At 38.7% G+C, this 25,185-nt stretch overlaps 1 protein-coding gene across 16 annotated transcripts in view; it reads right to left on the reverse strand.

Moving 5' to 3' along the window:
• DMD (dystrophin) overlaps nt 1–25,185 on the reverse strand; it is a 2,668,835-nt gene that overhangs the window by 390,570 nt on the left and 2,253,080 nt on the right. For 9 of the 16 annotated variants that reach the window (XM_060407875.1, XM_060407877.1, XM_060407874.1 and 6 more), the window contains 2 exons: nt 17,498–17,670; nt 8,344–8,500 (listed from right to left, as the gene is read on the reverse strand). In XM_060407875.1, the coding sequence (XP_060263858.1) occupies nt 8,344–8,500; nt 17,498–17,670 (330 nt within the window). Of the gene's footprint in view, nt 1–8,343; nt 8,501–17,497; nt 17,671–18,454; nt 18,553–25,185 lie in introns of those variants that run through there. The other 7 variants (XM_060407880.1, XM_060407882.1, XM_060407879.1 and 4 more) reach the window with 1 other exon arrangement.

The following is a 25,185-nucleotide window of genomic DNA, read 5'->3' on the forward strand; positions in this document are numbered from 1 at the left end:
AGATCTTAGCTCCTTGACCAGGGATCCAGCCCCAGCAGTGAGAGGGCTGAGTCCTAATCACTGGATCACCAGGGAGTTCCCCTGACATCATTTTATATATTAATGTATTGGCTTACTATGTGTTTCCCTCATTAAAGTTTGAATGTCTGTGGAGGCAGAGTCTCATTTTGTTCACTATTGCACTTTCAGCCTCCAGCACAGAGTAGGTGCTCAATAATTATTGAAAGACTCAATAAATTCTAGGAGTCTGAGTTATGGTAGAGTTTTTCCTAAAATAATTTTTTTGAGGGAAATGGAAGAACACAAAAAGATCAGGGGCTTATCTGTGATTAAATGAAAGTGTGTAAAAATTCTTGGTAAAGGCAAAGTACTACATGAATATTATTTTAAGAGTATTTGTCAAAATATCAAAATATTTTGACATGGTTATAAAGAGGACTGTGGTCGAGAAGTCAATGTGTAAACTATTCATAGTTTTCCTTATTATAGTCATTAAACAAAAGTAGCAAATCCTAGATGACTCTGTTCTTAAGTTCTGATGATAAAGCTAGTTTTCAGAAGACTTCTTCAAATGGCTAGAAATGTAGTTCTAAAAATAATTGAAAATCTTTTCTATTCAGCATTCCTAAATATGACTGCATAAAATACCAAACTTACACAAAAGCAGCTTTTACTCCATTAGTGATGATGAACAGATCAAAAAGATGTTATTTCCTCCAGCCTAGTCAAGCAGACATCTTAGACTAGATAACTAACAGTGAACTTGGGTAGGGGATCAAAACTTGCTTAGAAATCCCAAGAGGCCAGGTCAATGAATGCTAGAATGACTCACTGTATCACAACCTTTTTTGTTGTTGTTTTTCAGAGGTGACAGGGAACAATGGATTTATTTGGTAACACAAAGCTGACTTGAATCTTAATGTCCATGAATGGCATCTAAAGACATTTTCTATGTCTGTGAAAAGACAAGACAGGGAACTCACAGAGCTAACACACATGCTAAAATGCACCCAAAGGAAGCAGGCTGGTATTGATAACAGAATTGCCTAAGTAAATGTATAACCTACAATGTGATCTCAGGATAATTTTATTGAATTACTCAACCTCTCCCTCACTTTGTGGTGACTTCCGAGGAGATTGAATGCGCATAATAAATGAGCTGACAAATGAACAAGTCCACTACTTTACTCAAGACTTTTCACTTGTCAACAGCATCCATGCAATACTGGCTTTCTGTCCCCTGTTTTCATAATGTATGTATTGATTACTTCTATCTAAATCTTAACTAGAAAATCTCAGGAAGCTTTGGAGGTGTCCTGATGGTCTCTAGGGAAGGAATTAGAGAGGTTTTTAAGTTGCAAGATGAAAACCAAATGACAAACAATTTCATTAGTAAAAATGCAAACAAAACGTTATTACCTACAGTGTTCTTATAATCAAGGCCTAATTTCCATTTCAATTTGGGGTGGGATGAAGAGCATGAACTAAGCTCATGGTTTTATTGCAGTTCTCCTTAGAAATCTCCCACTATGATTCGCTCCTTTAAAACTCTCTCTAGGTTAATCACAGAAGTAGACAAGTAATAAATATCACTTTAGTGACTGCTCAAGTAAAACAAAGGAAGTCAGTTTTAAAAATATATCTGGACCAGAATAATACACACTAATTGAAAACGCGTCAGTCTAGTGAGGCAAGTAATGAGGAACCGTAAAAGCCAGGATAATATATGCAAAAGATATAAAAACTGGTCAGTTTATATTTGCTAGGGCACATTTGAGCTTTAATTATTTATAACACTTCACTGCATATGGAGCATTATTTTATTAATTAGTCTTCAGAGTTATCCAGTTGCAGTTGTTATGCTGCCCAACTGGTTTGGGGAACACAGATCTACTCCCAAGGGTGTAAAAACCTGCTCTGGGGAGTGAGACCGCAGTTCCCAAAAATCTGCGTGGACTCTCTTAGACTTTTACCGATAGGAAAACTGTATACTCTTCAATCAGTGTCATTGAGATTGACTATGTATTTTTGCTTTAAGTAAAGAGTACAGTTCAGTTCAGTCGCTCAGTTGTGTCCAATTCTTTGTGACCTCATGGACTGCAGACATATGATATTTTGCTATAAATTTCATCATTAATCTGCAATGATTTACTAAGAAAAGATAAATTACCTCTTTTATAAGTATTCTGATCTATAGAAAAAAGTGGAATATTTTTAATTACTATTTATACTTTTGCCATTTTAACGGGATTTGTATTCCCATAAAAGAGAAACAGCATTAATAATTTCTAATAAATAGCAGGTGATGTTTTTTAAAAAAGTGACACACCAAATATATGGTGAGCAAGTTTACAATAAGAAGTGAGCCATCTTAAAAAAAAAAGAAGCAAAACTTCTTGATACTAAAACATTTTATATAAACAGTATTTGGAGCGAGAAACCCTTCAAGAGCACAACATTTTCTAAAAAGGCTACAGAACAAAATCAGTTCAAGACCAGATCTTGACAGAATTTTGTAATGACTGCATTCCCTTTACCTCCTCCTAACTGGGTGCAGAAGCTCTGATAGAGAGACCTGGTTTCAAGGATTTTTCCTTTGTTCTTTTTGTCCCCAGGCAGTGAGAGCATCACAAACTAGATAGCAATTCCACAACAACCAGAAAAGGGCTACTGCTTAAGTGAGAGGAAACAAGGTGCTAAATTGTTTTCTCATCAACACTTAGGAGTGATGATGTTCTTTGAGGGAGTGCTTTGTGACATGGATTTTTCTTAAGGATACAAAGAGAATTTCATGAAAACATTGGACCTGAACCCGAGGAAAATCAGTGGGCATCAAAGTAGCTTTACACACTATGAAAAGATGCTTACTTGGGAGTAAACAAAAATCCTGCAAGTGAGGAAGGAACATCACTCTTGATTCTTTATCTCCCTGCCCTGGATCTCAGGAGGACAGAGAATGAAGACGAGATTAGTTCATTGGCTGTTCTCTTCCCTTCCTGCCTCTTTATCTTCTTTCCTTAATTCCTTGGTTCCTTTATCTATTCAGTGTCTATCATGTGCTAGACACTTTAGAAGGTGCTAGGGATAAAAATGACAACCCTCTTCCAAAAAGAAAGCTTCTTGGAGCACAAGGTTTAGTGAACGTGGTTGACATTAATCAAAAAGTCACACATAGGCACAATGACAAGTAATGTTACATCATAGAAAGAAAAGTATGGTGTTATGAAGACATAAAGGGAGATCTAGTCAAATGTGAGCATTGGAAAAAAGCTTGCTTCATGTCTGAGCTAAGATGTAAAGGATTCTAAGACATTAGAATTTCCTAATTCTCATAATTAGGAAATTATGAGGGGGTAGGTTTGGGTAGAAAGGGTTTCAGGACCAGTATATTCAAAGCCCCACCTGAGAGGAACAGAGAACTGGGAAAAGAACAAAAGCAGGTGTTATAGCTAGCATTAAGAGAGCAAGAGGAAGAGCAGTACGGAAACAGAAGGTTGGAGCAGACCAACCTTGGGGGGCTTGGGGGTCCTGCTGAGGATTTGCGGTCATTTTCCAATGGCATTGAAAAGCCACTGGGGAGTGTTAAGATGAGGACTGACATAATTCAATTTTTATTTTTACACAGATTACACAGACTGAAAATGTTGACTGCATTGTAGGGTGGTAAGAACAGATACAGAAAAGTGAGGAGACAAGGTCTCTAGAAATGGTGACGATGACACAGTAGACAGGGTCAAGAGAAGTAAACTGATCCAGTAATGTGTTAGTGTTGGAAGGCTGGAGGTTGGTGATCTTGAAAAAGTACTATGCATCAGTCTGCTCTGCTGTTGTTTGGATAGGAGAAACTAGTTAGCTAGATTCTCCAAGACTTAGGGTTTTGTAGATGACAGCAACAAGAAGATAATGAAGGAATTTAGGGTCTTGAAAGAGTTCAGTTCAGTTCAGTCACTCAGTCGTGTCCGACTCTTTGTGACCCCATGAATCGCAGCACGCCAGGCCTCCCTGTCCATCACCATCTCCCGGAGTTCACTCAGACTCACGTCCATCGAGTCCGTGATGCCATCCAGCCATCTCATCCTGGGTCGTCTCCTTCTCCTCCTGCCCTCAATCTCTCCCAGCATCAGAGTCTTTTCCAATGAGTCAACTCTTCGCATGAGGTGGCCAAAGTACTGGAGCTTCAGCTTTAGCATCATTCCTTCCAAAGAAATCCCAGGGCCGATCTCCTTCAGAATGGACTGGTTGGATCTCCTTGCAGTCCAAGGGACTCTCAAGAGTCTTCTCCAACACCACAGTGGAAAAGCATCAATTCTTCGGTGCTCAGCCTTCTTCACAGTCCAAATCTCACATCCATACACGGCCGCAGGAAAAACCATAGCCTTGACTAGACAGACCTTAGTCGGCAAAGTAATGTCTCTGCTTTTGAATACACTATCTAGGTTGGTCATAACTTTTCTTCCAAGGAGTAAGTGTCTTTTAATTTCATGGCTGCAGTCACCATCTGCAGTGATTTTTGGAGCCCAAAAAAATAAAGTCTGACACTGTTTCTACTGTTTCCCCACCTATTTCGCATGAAGTGATGGGACCGGATGCCATGATCTTTGTTTTCTGAATTTTGAGCTTTAAGCCAACTTTTTCACTCTCCACTTCCACTTTCATCAAGAGGCTTTTTAGCTCCTCTTCACTTTCTGCCATAAGGGTGGTGTCATCTGCATATCTGAGGTTATTGAGATTTCTCCCGGCAATCTTGATTCCAGCTTGTGCTTCTTCCAGCCCAGGGTTTCTCATGATGTACTCGGCATAGAAGTTAAATAAGCAGGGTGACAATATACAGCCTTGATGTACTCCTTTTCCTATTTGGACCCAGTCTGTTGGTCCATGTCCAGTTCTAACTGTTGTTTCCTGACCTGCATACGGATTTCTCAAGAGGCAGGTTAGGTGGTCTGGTATTCCCATCTCTTTCAGAATTTTCCACAGTTTATTGTGATCCACACAGTCAAAGGCTTTGGCATAGTCAATAAAGCAGAAATAGATGTTTTTCTGGAACTCTCTTGCTTTTTCCATGATCCAGCAGATGTTGGCAATTTGATCTCTGGTTCCTCTGCCTTTTCTAAAACCAGCTTGAACATCAGGAAGGTCACGGTTCATGTATTGCTGAAGTCTGGCTTGGAGAATTTTGAGCATTACTTTACTAGCATGTGAGATGAGTGCAATCTTGAAAGAGTTATCAATATTTAAATGCTTGATGACTCAATCTAAGTTGGACTTGGAGGGAGACAAAGAGAAGATCAGTGGAACTAACATACAGAACCAAGAGTTATCAATAAGCTGGAAGTCCTGATACACCACAGAGAGGAAGCAGATGGGTATCTAAATAAGTATACTAACCAAGTGGGGATTAATTCACTTCAGTATGGTGGTTGTTAACCAGGACTCTACATACATCTCCCTAAAGCATATCATTGATCATCAGATTATTCAGTAAGAAGACTGAGAATGATAAGGACTAACATTTTATAATAATCAGAGAGAGTGAGGCTGCATTTACGACAAAAGGTAGGCTAGAAGGAACTGTGAAAAAAGTAAGTGGATCAAATTCCTCATCTTCAAGCTGAAAATCAAAGGAGCAATCACCATCTCACCTATGGAGGAGGCAGCTAGAATCCCAGTCTCCTGAATCCTAGTGCACCTGTCCAAGGATTCATCACCTTTGATTTCTGGAACTAGAATAAAATGATACCTTTCGTACAAATTCTGTCTCATCTCACTATATCATATAATGAATTCTACTTAAAATGCCCATCCTTCTCAGTGAACCCTCTCCACATATATACCAGAGTGTTTTAACTATATATTCAAGTGTTTAGAACATTTAAAAATATAGCTATTCTATCATTTATTGTTTAGTTGCTAAGGCATGTCTGAATGTTTGTGACCCTATGGACTGTATCCTGCCAGGCTCCTCTGTCCATTGGATTTTCCAAGCAAGAATACTGGAGTGGGTTGGCATTCTCTTTTCCCACAAAACTGCCTTAATATTCTGAATTATATGGAAGGAAATGGCTAAAGGAGAAACTGGCAGTTTTCTTGGCAATTATTTATCAACTCCTGGATCTTCTCTCGTGTTCACTTCCCTTTCTGTAATCTCCTATACCTTCTTTTCTGGAGTAATATAAACCCTTGACCTTTTTTCAAGACATGACTTTTGGCTGTGTCTTCATAGAGATCTTTCCTTTAAGTGCTGAACATACAAAAGTGGCACCATTCTATCAAGTTTTTATTGCTTGATGGCACCCCACTCCAGTACTCTTGCCTGGAAAACCAATGGATGGAGGAGCCTGGTGGGCTGCAGTCCATGGGGTTGCTAAGAGTTGGACACGACTGAGCGACTTCGCTTTCACTTTTCACTTTCATGCATTGGAGAAGGAAATGGCAACCCACTCCAGGGTTCTTGCCTGGAGAATCCCAGGGACGGGGGAGCCTGGTGGGCTGCCGTCTATGGGGTCACACAGAGTTGGACACGACTGAAGCAACTTAGCAGCAGCAGCAGTAATTTACTTGTTTTTCTATTCCCTTCTGTCCGTGCACCTTTTATTCTCATTTCAAACGCTCCTATTAGTATCTACTGTATGCCAGACACTTTGCTAGGGACTAGGGTCTTGGAGGTTCAGCACAGCCAAGTCTCTGCCTTCCTCACTCAGAGCTTAGTGGAGACAAAAATATAATGAAAAACAAAGAAAGAAACGAAACGATTGATCTTTGTTGGAGAATGCTAGAGAGCAAGTTGTTATTCTGAAGACTGAGAAAGTAGAAACATTTACCCCACCTACCCTAGATGAACCTGGGTGCCCAAATAGTGGATGAGTATCCATTTTCTCTTCAGGGAAGCACTCCAGCTAATGGGCTGGTGGCTCAGTGATAAAGAATCCATCTGCCAAGCAGGAGATGTCGATTCAATCCCTGAGTCGGGAAGATCCCCAGAGAAGGAAATGGCAACTCACTCCAGTATTCTTACATGGGAAATTCCCTGGACAGAGGAGCCTGGTAGGCCTCAGTCCATTGGGTTGCAAAAGAGTTGGACAGGACTTAGTGACTAAACAATAACTCCTGTTAATAGATGTAGAAGAAATGATAGACATATGCAACTATTACATTGCAACCCATAGCCATTGATCACTAATAGCTGCCAAAGCCACACACACACAAGAGAAAACGAAGCACTATGTACCTCCTGGTGATGGGTGAATACATCGCTATCTACGAAGCAGTCTTACCAAGAAAAGTCAAGCGTGAATATAATCCAATGTGTAGAACTACACCATTCAGTAGAGCAGCTACTAGCCATATCTGAGCATTTGAAATGTGGCTAGTCTGAACTGAGCTGTGTTGTAGCCATTGTAACTGTAAATTTTTATATTGATTCCATGTTAACAATAATTATTATTCTATAGCTATGTAAGATGTTACCATTAGAGGACACAGGGTGAAATGCAAAGGGAAACTCCCTGCACTATTTCTGGAACTTAACTGTGAATCTGTAATTGCTTCAACGTGGGGAAAAAAAAAAAAAGGATTTCAAAGACAAATTAGCCAAACACAATGTGTGAAACTTATTTCAATGCTTGTTTAAACCAAAAACTGAACCACCCCCCCCCAACCTTTAAAACATTTAAGCCATGTATATGAGAAGTAGAAATTTGAATACTGCCTTAGTATTTGTCATGATAAAATTACTGCGACTTAAAAAGTGTTACAGTAACAATGTGGTTACCTTTTTTTTTTTTTTTTGGTTTTTTATTTTTTAAAATTTAAAATCTTTAATTCTTACATGTGTTCCCAAACATGAACCCCCCCCCCCACCTCAAGCAAATTCTTATCTTTTAGAGATACTTTATCAAATATTCATGAATTAAATGATCTGTATCTGAGATTTGCTTTAAAATTATCAAGGACAACGTAAAGTAAGATTGGCCACGAATTGATAATTGTTGATTTTTATGGGTACGCAGGGGTTTATTACAGAATTATGTCTGCTCTAGAATATGTTTAATATTTTCCAAAATAACACTTTACAGTATCACCAAAAGACATAGGCAAATCTTTTTTTTTTTTTTTTGGTACAGACATGGGCAAATCATAAATGATATTATTAATGCAGATGCTTTTGACATTTAAAATATAATAGCTTGGATTATTTCTAATTGACCTTTGGACTAGAGAAGTAAAAATGATTTCTATTAAACTTGATTTCTTTTCTTTTTTCAAACTAATCTCAGTCAAAACTAATTTGAAAATAGTAATTGAATGCTTACTATATGCAAAGCACTATGCTTAAAAATGTCCTACCCTGTGTATATCATTCTGCTTCTGAACTGCTGGGAAATCGCCTCCAATAGGTGCCTGACGGCTCAACTCATCATCTTTCAGCTGCAGCCACACCAGAAGTTCCTGAAGAGAAAGGTGCAGACGCTTCCACTGGTCAGAACTGGCTTCCAAATGGGACCTGGAAAACAACAGGAGCAAACTGCATGAGAATATCTTGAAAGATAAATGATGGTTCTAACAATCCCATTAAGGTACCTTGGTTGGTTAGTTCCATAGTGTGTAAATGTACTGTGAATTATATAGCAGCCCTCAATAAAAGGGGGCTTCTCTGGTGGCTCAGACAGTAAAGAATCTGCCTGCAATGCAGGAGACCCGGATTCAGTCCCTGGGTCAGGAAGATCCCCTGGAGAAGGAAATGGCAACCCACTCTAGTATTCTTGCCTAGGGGATCCCACGGATAGAGGAGCCTGGGGTCGCAAAGAGTCGGACACAACTGAACAACTTTCACTTCACTTCACTTCCTCAATAAAAATCTGGCTCCCTGCTTTTGAGACCAACAAAATGGGAGGCTATTTTTTGGGGCAACTTTGAGGGAAGACTGTTTAGCTATATGTTTATTTTAACATGCAGAATTCTGAGACTTCTGGCATGAAATATACACTGGAATGGATTGTTTTCCTGTAGTGTTGCAGTCAATGACTCTTAATGTCTGTGGTAGAAAAACTTGGACCCAGTGACTAATATAAAGCGCTCAGTTTTGTGTGACTCATGCTAGGACTGGAATTCTTTCTGTTTTGAGAAATGGAAAGGTCTCTCCCCATATTTTGACTTTTCCATTTCTACACCCTAGGCAGCCTCTTCCATTGACTCCTTCCATCTGGCATCTGTTCCTCTCTGCTCCTCTCCCCATATGCTCCTCCTCTGCATCTACCCTTCTTTATTCACATGCACCTGGGATTTGTCTTCACTGAGTTCCAACATTTTCCGCTTTGTTTCCTCTGTGTAAAATGTGCTGAGACAACAACAACTCATGTGGAAAAGTAAAAATCAGACATTGGCCTGCAAGCCTTCCCCCAACATGAATAATTTAGGCAAGAGGCTGAGTGCTTTACCATCAATTGTATTTAGAACACGGTAATCCATAGAAGGCATTTAAGACTATACAAATGAATGATCTGTGTTATAGAATCTGTATTTCACTTGGGGATAAGAAGCTAAATTAAGACAATAAATCATCATCCAGAAAACAAAGAAACTCAGAATGTGAGTCAAGCTGTGCCCTCAGGTGAATCAAGAATTATGCTGCATCACTTACATCTTATCAGCAATTACTAATTAATTCATAAAAATTAATGCTGCCTCTAATATACATACAGTATAGTTTCTAACGTTGCAGAGATTGAAATGCAAAGTCACCAGGAAGAAAAGCATTCCCCTTTGCCATTTCATAACTTGGCCTGATATTTCAAATACCAGTTTCCTGCTGGTCTTAGTCAAACAGAATCACCAAATAGTACCTAGGTGCTGAAATTAAATTACTCTAAACTTTCTGAGGGATAATTTGATGATACAGATATGTCTTTAACATGTGCAAATACAACAACCCACAAGCTTAAAACTAAGGAACTTATTCTAAGAAAATAACCGGGAAAGCATGCAGAGATACAGGGAGAAATCTGTTATTTACACCATACATATGATTGATACAAAGTAGAAACAATGTAAATATTCAGTACTAGGAAAGTGCTTGCATATATATTAGCGAACTCATACAATGCAATGTTCAAATCCTGTGAATCCTGCATGATGTTCAATGTGATGATGTAGGCAAATATTCATGGACATGGAAAAGATCAGTCTGTCAGTGGTTAAGTAAGAAAGTAGGTTACAACAATGTATATCTCTTTTTCTAACGTGCTTGTGTGTGTATCCGTGTGCACATGCTTGATTGTGCATGAAAAAGATTCTGAAACAACAACTAGTTTATCCCTCATAGCTGGATTTACACGTGATGTACTCCTTCATCTTTATACTTTTCCAAATTGCCAGAATTCTCTATTGTGAGCCATATAGACATTATATTCAGGAAAAAAAAATGAAGGTATTTTCATCAGGGAAATGAATCTGTTCAAGACTCTAAGGACATTATCATCTAAGAAATGAATCATGACATATCATAAATATTATGAATTAAATGTAACAGTGAAGACTGCATATGGCATAGAGGTCAGTTCTTTTAATGTTTCTGTTCCCTCCTCCTATTTCAGTTATCACTTGCCTAGGATAAGCTGAAATGAGAGCTCCCTATGTAAGATTGTAGCTGTTTAATGACATGTAATGACTGCTGGTTAAAAGGATTCCCTAGGGTGTCTGGAATTTGCAGCTTGGGCCCCTTGGGGGTAAAGGAAGCTGTCAAGCAGGACACATTGAAAGGTAGAGACAGGCACAGTACAGACATGGAAAGGCAGTGAATGCTAAAGAAGACACTGATTAGATAAATATTTACTGAGTGCCACTCAGTCCCAATCAAGCACTGGAGTAAGGAGAGTGGAAGGTAAGGCGGGATATAAGGATGTCTAGTGCCTGGCCTCCATGTCTCTGGTGAAGGAAATAACACCTCCCTGCTCAAGGGCAGGTGGACCAAGATGAGTCTTCCAACTCCTGCTTTCTTTACATAAGGCAGTGCTACAACCCGTCCAGGATAAACGGTGCTGACCAATTATTAGCAGGTCAATGAAACCCTTTGTGTGCCTTAAGAAAGAGGCAAAAAAAAAAAAAAAAAAGCACTGAGACCCAGGGAATTCTGTTCTAAAGGATCTAAGAGAAACTTCCGGGACACAGGACAGCCAAGAGAGTTAACAGAGGAACAGAAGGGCCTGGGATCCTGTGTGACACAAAGCTCTCACTTTCCTAGGTGAGGGGGCCTTCTTTAGTCATCCCTGAGGCATGGCGTTTGATCACTTTTCCAAACATCTGATTACCTTAAGTACATATCAAATGACTTTCTGTTCCTTGCTGAAGCCTGAGGGTGAAAGGAAAGATGTGATATGTAGACAAAAACAACAAGCTTATAAAAGACAGTGGACAGTCAGTTCAGGCTGGAGAGGAGAAACCTCAGTCAGATAGTGGCTTCTGCTTTAAAACAACAGAGAGCAAATCTATAGCCATGGTTCTCAAATTTTAGTGTGCATAAGAAACACTTGAGCAGCTTGTTTAACGTACAGACTCCTAGGTTTCACCCCAAGAATTTTGGCACTTGAAATTTTTTTAATTGAAAAAAATAAAAATAAAGTCTTACTGCTGATTTACAATATGATAGCAGTTTCAGGTGTACAGCACAGTTATTTGGTATTTTTGTAGCTTATACTCCATTTTAAGCTATTACAAGGTAATGGCTATAATTCCCTATGCTATAGGCTGCTTGTCTATTTTATACATAGTAGTTTGTATCTCTTAATCCCATTCTTTTAATTTGTCCCTCCCCTCCTCCCTCTCCCTTTTGGTAACCACAAATTTGAAATCTGAAAAATAATCAAATGAATGTATATGCAAAAAAGAAACAAACTCGCAGATACTGAGTTTCTATAATTTGAACAAGGCTCTGAGCTCCAGCACCACTCTTAGAGGAAGAATTTCTTAAAGTATTTCCTATGTGCCCTAAGCATTACTTACTGGTTTCCACATGGCAAAGGTGGAATTTGCCAGTGACATGATTTTTAAGGAGATCTAACTGTAATGAAATGCTCTGAGCTCAGAAAACATTTTCTCTGGCCATGCTAAGCCAGTGCAGTATTATCAAGACACATTTCTAATGCATTTGTTGGAAGCAGCTGCCCCATTTTTATTTTCAAGATTGTATACCAGATATTTCTAAATGATTAACCTATGTTTATATTTGGAGTTTTTCTTGAAAATGTTCCTTTGTATTTGTAATGACTGCCCCACCCCTACCCAATTTTATCATAAACTCTTAGGGTTAAAAGGAATTTTAGAGATTATTCAACCTGCTTGTTTTGCAAATGCGGGAACTGAGACACAAAGGTACAAAGACAGCTGCTGAAACACAAAACTTGAGCTGTCATATTGACATGGGAAATGGAAACTACAAACTTTCCTCATATGAGGAAATCTTTAACCTTGATGGTTTCCACCAAATGTTTTGGAGTCCCTGAGCAAAATACATTTCCTGCTAATTGGCAAACATACTCTATTTATCCCTACCTACTCAACAGAAAATTAAAGAGGATGTTTGAAGAGACACACTTAGGTTCTATGCATTTTCTATTAATCTTTATTAGTGAGGATAAGAGCTTAGGGGTTACTAGCTTTTAACAAGGCAAGTAGCAATCTTTAATAAGCAGATGATTTCTGTAATTTTTAAGGTTTAGGTAAAATGCAGAACCTTTAGGTATGCTGGGATATATAACTTGGTCTTTAAGAAACTCTTCAGTGTCAGGACTCTAAGAATTATAGGGCTGCTAAGGTGATTGTTATTTCTCTAGACACAGATATTTCAAGTGTGATTCAGTTGATGCCTAGTTTGAAATCCTTAATAAAACTTTACTCTGAAAGGCATCTATTCTTAAAGCAAAATGTGTTATATTGAATTCATTTTTCACTTTGACTTCCTTTATAAAACTAATGATATATCCCTGTATATCTTTGGTACTCTTGTGTAAAAAGATAGCATGCAGGCATACAGAAAGAAAAGGTAAGAGTGCAGAAATAATAAGGAACCACAGAAATAAAATGGGAGTTATGGGGCTTTAAATAAAGAGAATTAAGCTCAAAGAGAAGTAAATAGCTTTTTTTCCCGCTAAGAGATGAACTCCAACTTTCAAACATAATTAATATCTCAAGAATAAGGAAAAGGTCAGAGACACTCAGTGTCTAAGCAGCATTTTTCTTTCAAAGACAGAAAGACTTTGCTTTCTTTTGTCCTCCATCAGAGAAAAGACTTCTAATTATTCTAATTTCTAATACCTTGTACTTTCTAAGAGATTTCCTGCTGCTGCAGACCATACAATGTTGGGGTCCTCACCTCTCAAATGAATGCTCAAAACTTCATAAAAGGGATTATCTTTATATAATATCTAAAAGTTTTTCCCCCAAGTATAAAAACCTCACATAATATAAATTTTGCTGAGATTATGTGGATGTATGTGATTCTCATAGTTAATAATATATATGATAATCTGGAAAATAAATTTAGTGGCAGATTAAATTAAAATGTCTGTACTTAATTCTTCTGTAAAAAATTCGCTTAATCACTTCTCAAATTAGTCACATTTTCAAAATTAAAAACACAAGGTTTGTAGACACAGAACATTTTAGAATGGGAAACAGCTTAGCCGACACATTGCCATGCTGATGTTGGATGATGTCATCAATGACTCTGTGTGTGTGTGTGTGTGTGTGTGTGTGTACTTAAGCAGAAAATTCTCACTCTATTTTTCTCCCACTTAAAGCAGTTAATCTTTAGTTCAATGGCACTTAGCTATTACTCAGTATTTACTTCTCTTTCTTATATCTCTTGGACAAAATGCAATGTGATAACACATGTAGAACAGATGGCATATACTTTCTTTGAACTAAATTATGAGATACAATTTCAGTTACGGAATTCTTTTCTCTCCAAGACATTGTATTTACTTTCTCTTATATCATACCTTTGAACTTAATCAGTTCTTTTAAACATAAGAAAACCAAGGTAAAAAGCTCAATAATTTGCCATCACAAGGAGTGACTGTAGAATTTAAAATAACAGGATTGTAGATTTGCAAGGGAACTTGAAGAGACCACCCGTGTGTCTGGTCTAACTTCCTCATTTCCATGAGAGAGAAAATTAAATTCTGAAGCATTAAAGTGATTTGCTCAAGAATAGATGCTAGGTAGTAAGAGAGCCAGAGGAGAAACCACAGGGCCCAGCTGTTGGTCCAGGACCATTTCAACTCTACCTCACTAACTCATTTATAACTTGGAGTTTTGTGTTTGTCTGATTTAGCTGAAGGTAGCTAGGGTAGTCCTATGAAATAACTCAGGAATACTTCAAAGAACTTGCCACCAAGTGTAATGAGAGTAGTACAGGGAAGACCTGGTAAAAAAGCAGAGAGGGAAACCTTGATTATGGAATTCGAGACAATATTTGGAGGATGAGAGGAGAGACTGTGTTCGACGTGTGAGGACTGACAAATGGATATACTCATATGGGACAGTGAAAATATTGCTGGAGAGCAGGGAGGGGGTTAGAAAGCAGAATTTATTTGAAGCAGAGAATCCATCTTGGGCAGTAACGAAATGGCTGCTTGGTGAGGAAGGAAGTGGGAAACAGAGAAAGGACCAAAAGGGAAGGGGCTTATTAGGCATGGTTGATGGAGAGTGGAAGGTTCACTAGATTCTCGACACTAAATATAAGCTTCATGAGAGCAGTGATTTTCTTTGGTGTGTTTTGTCACTTGTGTACTCTCCATGCCTAGAAGAGGGTTTTTTACAGAGTAAATATCCAATAAATATTTGCTGAATGAACAGATAAATTAGTGAGTGAAATATGGGCACCGAGATGGAAGTTCTTGACCAGAGGGATAATAGGATAGAAACCGTGTCCAAGGAAGAATATTTTTGTAAATCTGTAATGGATGGTCTCAATGTAAAAAGACAGAGACAAATTTTTCACTACGGAATGACCTGATGAGGACTTAAATAAGAATCACAATCATAGGAAGAGAAATATAAAAATGGCCTCAGAATCTCTTATGGAACAATGAACAATTGTAAGTTTTCATTATAATGTGTTGTAGCTTAGTTAAACCCAGGGCTGTCTTTCCAGGGCATCCTTGGAAGTTTTTTTAATTGTGGTGACTTTTCACCAGAAAATAATGCCAATGGAGGAACTGACCAGATTGGCAATGCAAGCTTTTCTGTCACTGATGGTTCTGTATCTAAGTGTTCCAGGGTTCATCTATCCTATCCCATAACCATCCCCAATTACTACCTCTACGCGCTTTTCCCAGCTGAACCCTGCCATTCAGCACAGATTGACTGATACCCTTATTTCAGCCAAGCGTCAGGAAATAAACTGAATCGCTTTAATGTGAAGAATGACTTCCTTGCTTTTTTTGTAAGTGAGTGTTTATAACACATTCTGCATTATTTGAGAGGCCTACTTAAAAGCCAAAACCATTGATCTGAATATTTAAATTCTCGAACCTGCAGTACCTCAGATGAGCTAAGGTAACTGTTTTCTACTTGACTAATGACAGCAAGAATTCAACTGCAGTAGCTGGCATATGGGAAATTGCTGAGAATGAAGAGCCCATATTTTGGCTGACATGCTGTTCGCCGCTTTCAATTCTCCTTTTATTTCATCAAGTTCACATGAAGGAGAGAAAAGGCACTGGGTGATGTTCAGAACAGGTGTAGCACCTTTCTTTTTCTCTCTCGCAAGAAAAGAATAACTTTTTTTTTTTCTTTATCTACCGGTATCATTCCTATCTCACGAGTTTCATTCCTTGATAATGACAGATGTTCTGAAAGTGGCCGGTGTCATTATAGACACTGACCTCTCTAAGAGATGAACCTGTAGAACGCAAATGGAGCTTCCTTATCTTTGAAAATGCCATTGCCCCTTATTGCCCACAATGACACGTCCATACAAAATTCATGGATCAAAAAGGGAGAGGAAAAGAAATGCCTTGGAAGCTGGGGTACAAAGCTGGCGGGTGAGGGTGGGACCACAGAAATACAATTATTTTTCTCCTCCCAGAAATCGGCTTCTCTGTTTCATCCTTTCACATATTACATGTTTATGTGTAAACACTAGGTGAGACTTACCTTCTTCTGCCTTAATACGATGGTTCAAAGCTCAGACTTTGGAGCCAGACCTCCCGATGTTCCAATCTTTGATCTGCCACTTACTAAGTGACCTTGGGGAAGCTATTTAGCCACTCCCTGTGTAGTGTCTTCAAATGCAAAGAGAGGATAATAATAGAATGTCTCTCTTGGAGCAGCTGAGAGTGTTAAATGGGTCAACAAATCGACAGTGCCCACGACACTGCATGGTATGTGAAGCATACTGTAAGTGTTAGTTGCTACCATCATGATTATGTCAGATGAAGTGCAGACTTCTACAAGAGTGCTTTCAAATGAAGAAATTCCAGTTATATTTTTTCCTCATTATAGAAGCAAAGACACTCTACGTCCAAATTTGGGACAACTTAGAAGGACTTATTAAGAAGAAAAACAATCTCCCTCTGGTCATCTTACGACCGAGTGGTGGTAACGACTCCCAGTGTGGAGTGCGTTCCACTTCTCCTTCCCTGCAATAACAGACCTCCTCTCGACAAAGAAAGAAAAGAGAAAAGGACACAGAATACTTTTATAAAGAGACATGAATTAGGCAAAGCAACTGATTAGAAAGCAGGAAGCCTGCTGTGCAACCCCTGCACCTCCTATGTCACCCAGATGGCCCCGGGCACTTTATTTCCTCACTCTCCGTTCCTTAGCCTCCACTGAACTACTGCAAAATGGGTACAGCAAGAGTGTCACTCTGCCCTCCTTACAACAAAGCTGGGACGTATTCATTAACTTTTCAATTGTTAACACAGAAAAGGGCAAAGTGTGAAATAGGGGGGTATAGAATAGCTAAAGGCATAGTTTAGAGAGGATGTGGAAATGCAATGTGAGAGGGAACGAAAGGCAGGAAGGAGCTGTCATCTCTCCCTAGCCATGGGAGCTCTGGGGAGATTTCCTTTAAGTTGCTAACTATAACGTGTTATGGTATTTGAAGAATGTCCTCAGTAATGCATTTAGAATAATGCCAAAGAAAGAATTCCATAATAAACATACATCAGTTTTATCACTTTTTGAATCACCATGTGATAAACCAAGAGAAAATGCTATGAAATCAGGATAGCTGAGCTCCTCATTTGAATTCACTCAAATGTCTTCATATATATGTCTCCCGTGGTTATAAAACAACACCATTCTGATCACATCTGAACCCTCAGCTATCATCTCCATACGGAGCAAATAAATGATTCATTTATTAAAAATAAAACAAGTCATTCTGAAATTGGAGGATTTACATAAACATAGAAGATAATGTGCTAGGAAAATGAGGGGAAGGTTGCCATTTTAATTTCTTTCTGGCCTATTTTCGTTTGGGATCTTTTCTTACCTGATGTTGAGAGACTTTTTCCGCAGCTCACTCCACTTGAAATTCATGTTATCCAAACGTCTTTGTAACAGGACCGCGTCATCAGAACCTTCCAGGGATCTCAGGATTTTTTGGCCATTTTCATCTAGGTTGTGATAGATATCTGTGTGAGCTTCGATTTCTCCTTGGAGGTCCTACGGGGCATCAGTGAGAAGAACACATGCAGAATTACTAAACAAAAAAGAGACCGGCTGTGACTGTGAATTTGGAGAATGGCAAAAAAAAAAAAAAAAAAATTAGATTATTAGTTCAAAAGGCATTTTAATGGTTCAACTAACAAGAAGATATACCTGCAACTAACAAGAAGATACACCTCCAACTCTTCCTGGTGTATTATCTCTTTATGTTATTATGCAAATTCAAATTCGAAATGGGCGTCTTACTAGGTATAATAAATTTATTCCTTGAGATGAATTGGGACATAATGTATTTATAACTTTATAAATTTCTTAACTTCTGTCTTCCAGTTCAGGGACAAAGTACACTGTTTCATGGAAGTGATAGGAAATAAAACTCCGTGATTAAGTGCACCCTGGTGCCAATCACCATATTACACTCTGAGTCAACTCACATTTTCCAAGCACATAGTACTGTGTAGAATTGACTCTAACTACAAAAGCATGGAGAGACTAATCAACAAGGTTGAACTGGTTCATAGCACCAGCACATTCATGGGATTTGATCATACGAGAGAATCCTCTTGACAATAGACATTAAATTCACCTTGGTAAGACAATCTCATACATTTATTACAGCATCACGTATTTGTAAGATTTCCCATTTAAAATCCCATCACATTTTTAGGCTCAACAGGTGGAAAAGTCCAAAGGACCTTTATAAGAGTTATAATAAGCGATGCCTTCAACCTCATTTGTCTAGACACAGATCAAGAAAATTATCATAGTAGAAGAATCTGACCTTTACATGGTATGTCTTCCTGTGTAACATTTTCAGCTTGAACCGGGGACTACAGCACTGATCCTGTTGCATAGCAATCCTGAGAAAACCCAGCGACTGAAAGAGCCCTGCTTTAAAATGCCAACTTTGCTTACATTCTGTTGACAGAATGAATTTCAGAGCACAGGCCTCACCAGTCAATAATAATAAACAGCCACTTTGTACTCCTCACTAAACGGTAGCCAGGCCTGTGGATGTGGGAGGGACCTCGCGGAGAGGAGGCCTGGAATATGCAACTGACAGTTTATATTACACAGCCAACTTTTCTTATCATTTTGCCATTATAAGCCAGAGACATTATAAATTCACTTTCTATGTGTGTTTCCCTCCTTGTTCCCAGCAGAACGGTCAAAGCCAAAGGAACATTCCTTAGAGAGCTGCTGGCTACTAGCATTCCTTTCTGCCCACACAATGAATGGAGGCTTTGTACATTATCTGACTTGCTCTGAGAGATTTGTATGCTTCTGTTCAACAACTTTAAAAATTCATTCTGAAGCTCTGAACAATTGGATTGATCTGTGTAACTAGAAAAATACCCCCCCCCGCACCTTTCTAAAATTGAATTAAATTGCTCTTCTAAAGGAAGGAAGGAAAAGTGGCAGCAATAACATATTACAAAATCTGAGGAACTGGCCTGTGTTTTCAGTCACAGCCTCTTAGATACAGGATTTTGAATGTTTTAGGGGTCAGGTAGATTGAAGATGAATGACCCCTGTCACGGTTTTGGGCAGCCAAAATATCACTCATGGACTCTAAGAATTGTCTCATTCCCTTCGACTGGAAGGCAGGAGGGGAATGTGGAAAAATCATGTCTGAATTTGAAAGAATAGACATACTAAAACAGATCGAGGAACATCTATCTTTATCCCATCAAAAACAGGCTTGTTCCGGAAGGAAATAGCCTGATTTTGAAACTAGCTGATGTGGTAGAAAACTAGTATTGGGCTTCTTGCTGAACGGAGTGTGATCAAATATACATGCAATTTACATTTGTGTACCTACATGGGAAAACACACCCTGCTGAATATGCCACTTCTTCAGTGAAAGAGCAAAGTGAGGTTAACATATCTAAATAATTCAGGACTAAAACCCAAACAGATTCAAGTTCTCAAGATAATGCCCCCACTTTTCTCTTTTACTTTACTCTTCTGGTTGTATTTGATTTGTTTGCTACCCAAACCTGTGCCTCAGAGCATACACTTAAGGAATTAAGATCAAACCTCTTGTTGTCAACAAATGAAGATATTTTGACTGATACAATCAGCTTTCTACATTAGCATGCATATAAATTATAGTACATTTGAATTTTTACATCCTGCATTTAGAGCAGAGACCCAGGCTCAACCAATAGTTCCTTAGAGATTATGTGTATTGTGAAGTCATCAAGATTTTGCTGAATGAATGAGAGGTCTTCCCAAGCACAAATAGGATGGTGATGCATGGGTCTGCTAATTTTCATCTTTGCCATTTACACTGCCCTGAATTTAAACATTTGTGTTGTATCATCAAGAAAGAAATGAATATAAAATGGATAAAAGCAGTATGTGTTGAGGACCAGTTATTTGTCTAGCCATAGCACTGTGGGAAATATAAGAGGAAGGCAAAAGACAGTTATCCTTGTACTTTTTTTAGAATCTAGTGTGCACTTTTTCTTTAACTCATTCATATTACTAACTACACATTGAGAATTCCCTACCAAACCGCATAGATACTCAGATTAAAATTTCTTCCCTTGGCGATTCAGAAGTAGTTTAAGGAAAGTCCTAACATTGGCAAGAAAGTAACTCAACTCAGTATTACTTCTCTAATTCATGATGGTGGTTTTGAGCAACAAATGTCACATGTATAGTAAGAGAGCTTTACAGTTTACAATGCAGTTATAAATGTATCGCTTTAGTTATTCCTACTCCTTGCCCTGTGAAGTACATGGTATTTTCTCTGTTTTACAGATGAGAGCACTGAGGCTCAATAATGTGTAACTGACTTGCCAGAAGTGTTAAATGTGGTCAAGGGATGCAGTTCTTTTGATTCTGCAAGATCGTAGGCTGTCTACACACCATTTGCGATAAGCACTGGCTATAACGAACAGTGGTTATTTATTCAAGCTGAACAAGGTTACTGCTAACAAGGAGAAAAAAACAACTATTGAGGCAAGAGCATACGGAAACACAGCATTGCTGATTTTGATTAAAATTTACCCACACGGATCGATTTGTTCGAAATGAAAAATGGAAACCCGACTACCCTTTTCACTTTGCGACTGGGCATCTGGGACCACCTGTGAGCAAAACTTCTTTGCATGGAGGTTTCCTTACTACAAAATACCCTTGCTGACAGAACAGAAATTCTCTCGGCACTAATTCATTCCTTTGTCTAAAGGAATCATATGAACATCACATGTAATGAGGTGACATTATAGCGTGGACACAGTTTGGCCATGTTCTTTTGGGTTGGTGGACTGGTAGGGATTCTGTCAAGCTACAGGACCCAGGTTGGTTGCTTGGCCATGGAGATGAGTATCCGTGGGGACCAGAAGGTTTCTTTAGGAAGTTGGCATGCTGGAGTGGAGATTTTTCAGTGCAATTAGGCAGCAAGAGTCCTAGGCAGGGAGGGAGACATCCACAGGGAAAGTAGGAAGGCACTTGCTCACACTAGCACAAAATTACCACCATGGCATTTATCTTAAGATGAACCTTTAGACTCAGGGACCCCAGAAAAACAGGAAGTTGGGATGCAGAGTCAAGTGGACTTCTCAGAGGAGACCCAACCTGGGCAAAAAGTAATTTCCACAGATATTTTTAAGGAGTTTTATTTCACTCCTGCCTTAACAAGAAAACATCCCTCAAGCCTTAGTTGCTACATTCAATGTAAGTTTTCTCTTCTTTTTGTGATTGTATTCTTTAGGGAGAACAAGAACTAATGAACGGGGGGGGGGGAGGGGGGGAACGGGTTTGTTATATAACAACAGAGGCCAAGCAACAACATATATAATAAGACTTCCTTTACGGCAGACACTGTCCAAAGTACTGTATATACATGAGCTCATTTAATCCTCTCAGTAACTCTCTAGGGTAGGCATTATGAATATCTTCTCTTTACACATAAGAGAATGAAATTACAGAGAGATTCCGTAAAAAATGCACAAGGTCACACAGCTAATAAACCATGCAGAGATTTTTCAAACCCTGGCCGTCGGACTCCAGGGACTGGACTCGTACCCACTAGGCTCTATTGCCTCTAACTTTTCTCCTATTAATTAAAAAGGTTTCCTATTAATTTTTCCTAGTAATAATACTCTTGCCCAAATTACAGCAATTCCAGCACTACCGTTAGATGAGGTAGACTAACGCTGTTTTCTGTATTCCAAGAGTGATTTTACAGTTTTATTAATATGGAGACTGTTAAACACATCTGAGGCAGTGGACAGATATATCCAATTCAACAAGAGAGAGCATAAAATAACTGAGAAGATGGGTGCCACTGCAAAAAGAATATGTAACCCCTCTCCTCAGAAAGAGACCTTTAGTCTAAAGTTATGTATAATTATGGAGCAAATTTCAACAGTGAATATCAAGGAAGTTTGGATATGAGACAAGTAATACGCTTACTGGAGGGCAGTTTTAGAAGTAAGGAGTATTGTGTTTCCTGGGAGCATTTTCAAATCTCACCGCTCCTTCTTTTCTGAGCATCTAGCCTCCTTCTGTCATAAGTCGCCTTTCTTAGCCTCCAGGGAAAACTGACGGGAACGTGCACAGACATAGCTTTAGTCTCTTCCTCCTCTTTTCATTAACAGTTGCATAAGTTTAAAGACTCTTCTATCTTCCTGGCTTCACCAAATATTAAATAACAATACCTTACCTGCTGGGTTGAGTATTATATGGAATAATTTTGGTAATATACTTTGAACATCGTCCAGACCCAATAAGCCTTTAATGTGTGCCGTGTGCTCAGCTGCTCAGTCGTGTCCAACTCTTTGCAATCCCATGGACTGGAACCCGCCAGACTCCTCTGTCCATGGGATTCTCCAGGCAAAAATACTGGAGTGGGCTGCCATTTACTACTCCATAAGCCTTTAATAAGGACGATGTGATGATTTCTTATGAGAATCAATGTGGGGGAAAGGGGGATGGAAATAGACTTTACAAAGTCATGGAACTTCGTTTGAGCCTTGAAGGATGGAAAAGGAAGAGAGGGGTGAAGGGAAGAGGAAGAGGGTATTTGGTGAGAAAAGCCTGGAAAGGGCAGAAATGTGGGAAGGAGTTTGGGTTATGAGCTAGTACAACAAATTCCATGACCTGATTGCAACAGACAATGAGTTCTAAGAAGAACCAGGTGGAATGGAGTCAAGGTCCTTAAACTAAGCAGGATAAAGACATTCTTTCAAGAAGCCAGTAAGAATAGAGTTTCATAAAGAAAATAAAGGACAAATATGAGATTATTAAATATTAAATTTGTATGATTTTGTTCAAAAAGTAGAATGATCCAGGGTGATCTTAAGTAGTAAGACAACCAGGGAAGAATATGAAAAGTTATAAAAGTTTTATTAGAAGAAAAATAAAGGACAATGCCAAGAATTAGTTACTGCTACACCCTTCTTTTTATTATCCAAACAAATGGTTATGATACTATTCTGAAACACCAGGTAATAGATTCCACATATTCTCTTTCCTATGTGTATGGTATTATTTGTGTCTAGAAAAGAACTCAGCAAATGATAATCTTCTTATCTTGAATATAACTGAGAAGCAATAAAACAAAAACAACAAAAAGATATAGGAAGAGTAAGTGACCAAATCTCCCTAAAAAATTCATTGCAGACACACCATCTCTAATCTTTTCTGAAAGCAATTAGTATGTGAATAATGATAAGGTCATTAGTTCTCTTTACCGGTAATTTTTGCCTAATTCAAATAAGTTTGATAGGAAAAGAAAGGGTGATGATCTGGTTTCCAAGAACTTAAAAGGTCAGAATCAGAAGATCCAAAATAGGAGGGAAGTTATCCTTAAGGGCTAAACAGAGAGCAGCAGGAAGTGACCCCTGACAGAGAACCTGAAAGGTGTAAAAGGAGCCCCGGGCACTCAGGGTTGACCAGGGTCACACAGTGTGGAAACTAACAGCCCTACATGTATTATTTACCCTTGCAGGCATTACCTAACTTTAAAGCAAAGCAAAATAATTAGTGTTAATGACAATGATCCTGAATGAGCCAGAAACAGGCAGATTTATGTTCAATAAACTCTATGTAAGAATAAAGTAGTGTATGTAAATCTCTTTGAATGAATTTCTCCAACACAGTTATTCTGAAAAGGTGTTGATGCTTTAAAGAAGTTAAATAAAACAAAATTAAACATGCCAAAATAAAGCTCCCTTAGCTTGGTTATCCAAAATGATTTGTTAAACACACACACACATACACATTTCGTTATGAGAGCAGAAATTGAGTCAGTCTTCAGAAACATGTATACCAATCTAAAAATACAAAAGCATGGGCTTGCATTTTGTGTGTCTGGTTTTTGTAATTTTTTAAAAGTCATTTATTTTTATTGCATGTTACAGAAGTATCTGTCTGTTATGGACTGAAATTAAAACTAGCAAAACAAAACAGAATTATCCTTCCTAACGGATTTTTGAGAAGCACCCATAGAAAGGAATTGGACCCACAATCGTGACCTATAGGGATTCTAATCTAGCTGCTGGAGTTCCTAACTCGCACAGGAAATGCAGCCAGCTACACATTCACAGTGGGTATGACTCCGACTCCTTGTTTCTCTTCTCTACCTGGCTATTACAAAATTTTTTTTTTAAAGCAGGAGAACTGTCATCCCCAGAGAAACTCGAGTTAATTTGAGGAGTGCCGTTTGGCTCACAGCCTGGGTGCTCTAGGTAGATAAGGAGTGTGTTTTCAGGTCCACTGCATTGCAATGCATCTTAAAGGAGCAGCTATGGATTTAGGTGCCCACAGGCTTTGCTTTAAAAATGGCTGTTATTAAGGTCCTCAGAGACTATTATCCTGCGGGTTTTGTTGTCTTCACTTTCATATCATGTTCAAAAATTCTCACACTTAAGCACTCAAACACTGGTGAGAAGGGATCTGTTCTCCTGACACAGTACATTCCCAGGTGCAAACCTTTATTTCAAAATCTAATCTTTCAAAATATCTGGCCTAGGGTGGATTACCCCAGAGGAAACGGAGCAAAATCCCATTTGTCAGTCTGCCCTAAGCAATCCCAAATGCTGGAAACACATGATGCTTTCTTTCCTTGTCTGACCCTCTGGTTTACTCTATTCGGAAAATGACTTTCTAAAGCTGAATGGCTCATTTCAGATATACTAGGCTGGATGTAAGATGGGATGTTATCTTTTTGCTTCTGCATCTTGTTTTCCCTGGTTTCTCTTTGTTCTGTCACAGTGCAAAACAGTCTGGCTACTTATTCATCCCACAAACATGCATTAAGTGCCTATTTTAAGTCCAAGATTTCATGGTGAGCAGTGGGAATCTATATGATTGGTGTAAGAAAGGTGTAGTCCCCAGGCCTAGTTCCTTCCTTCATCCCCTCTCTTTTTCTCTGTCCTTCCTTCCTCCCACTAATATTTGATATATCAGCACCCAGGTCTGCGGTGATGAAAAAACCCCGTATCTCTGCCTTTTTGACGTTCACAGCATAGAAGGATGACAAGAGAGAGAAACAAG

The sequence above is a fragment of the Ovis aries genome, chromosome X (assembly GCF_016772045.2).
Source record: "Ovis aries strain OAR_USU_Benz2616 breed Rambouillet chromosome X, ARS-UI_Ramb_v3.0, whole genome shotgun sequence".
NCBI lineage: Eukaryota > Metazoa > Chordata > Mammalia > Artiodactyla > Bovidae > Ovis > Ovis aries.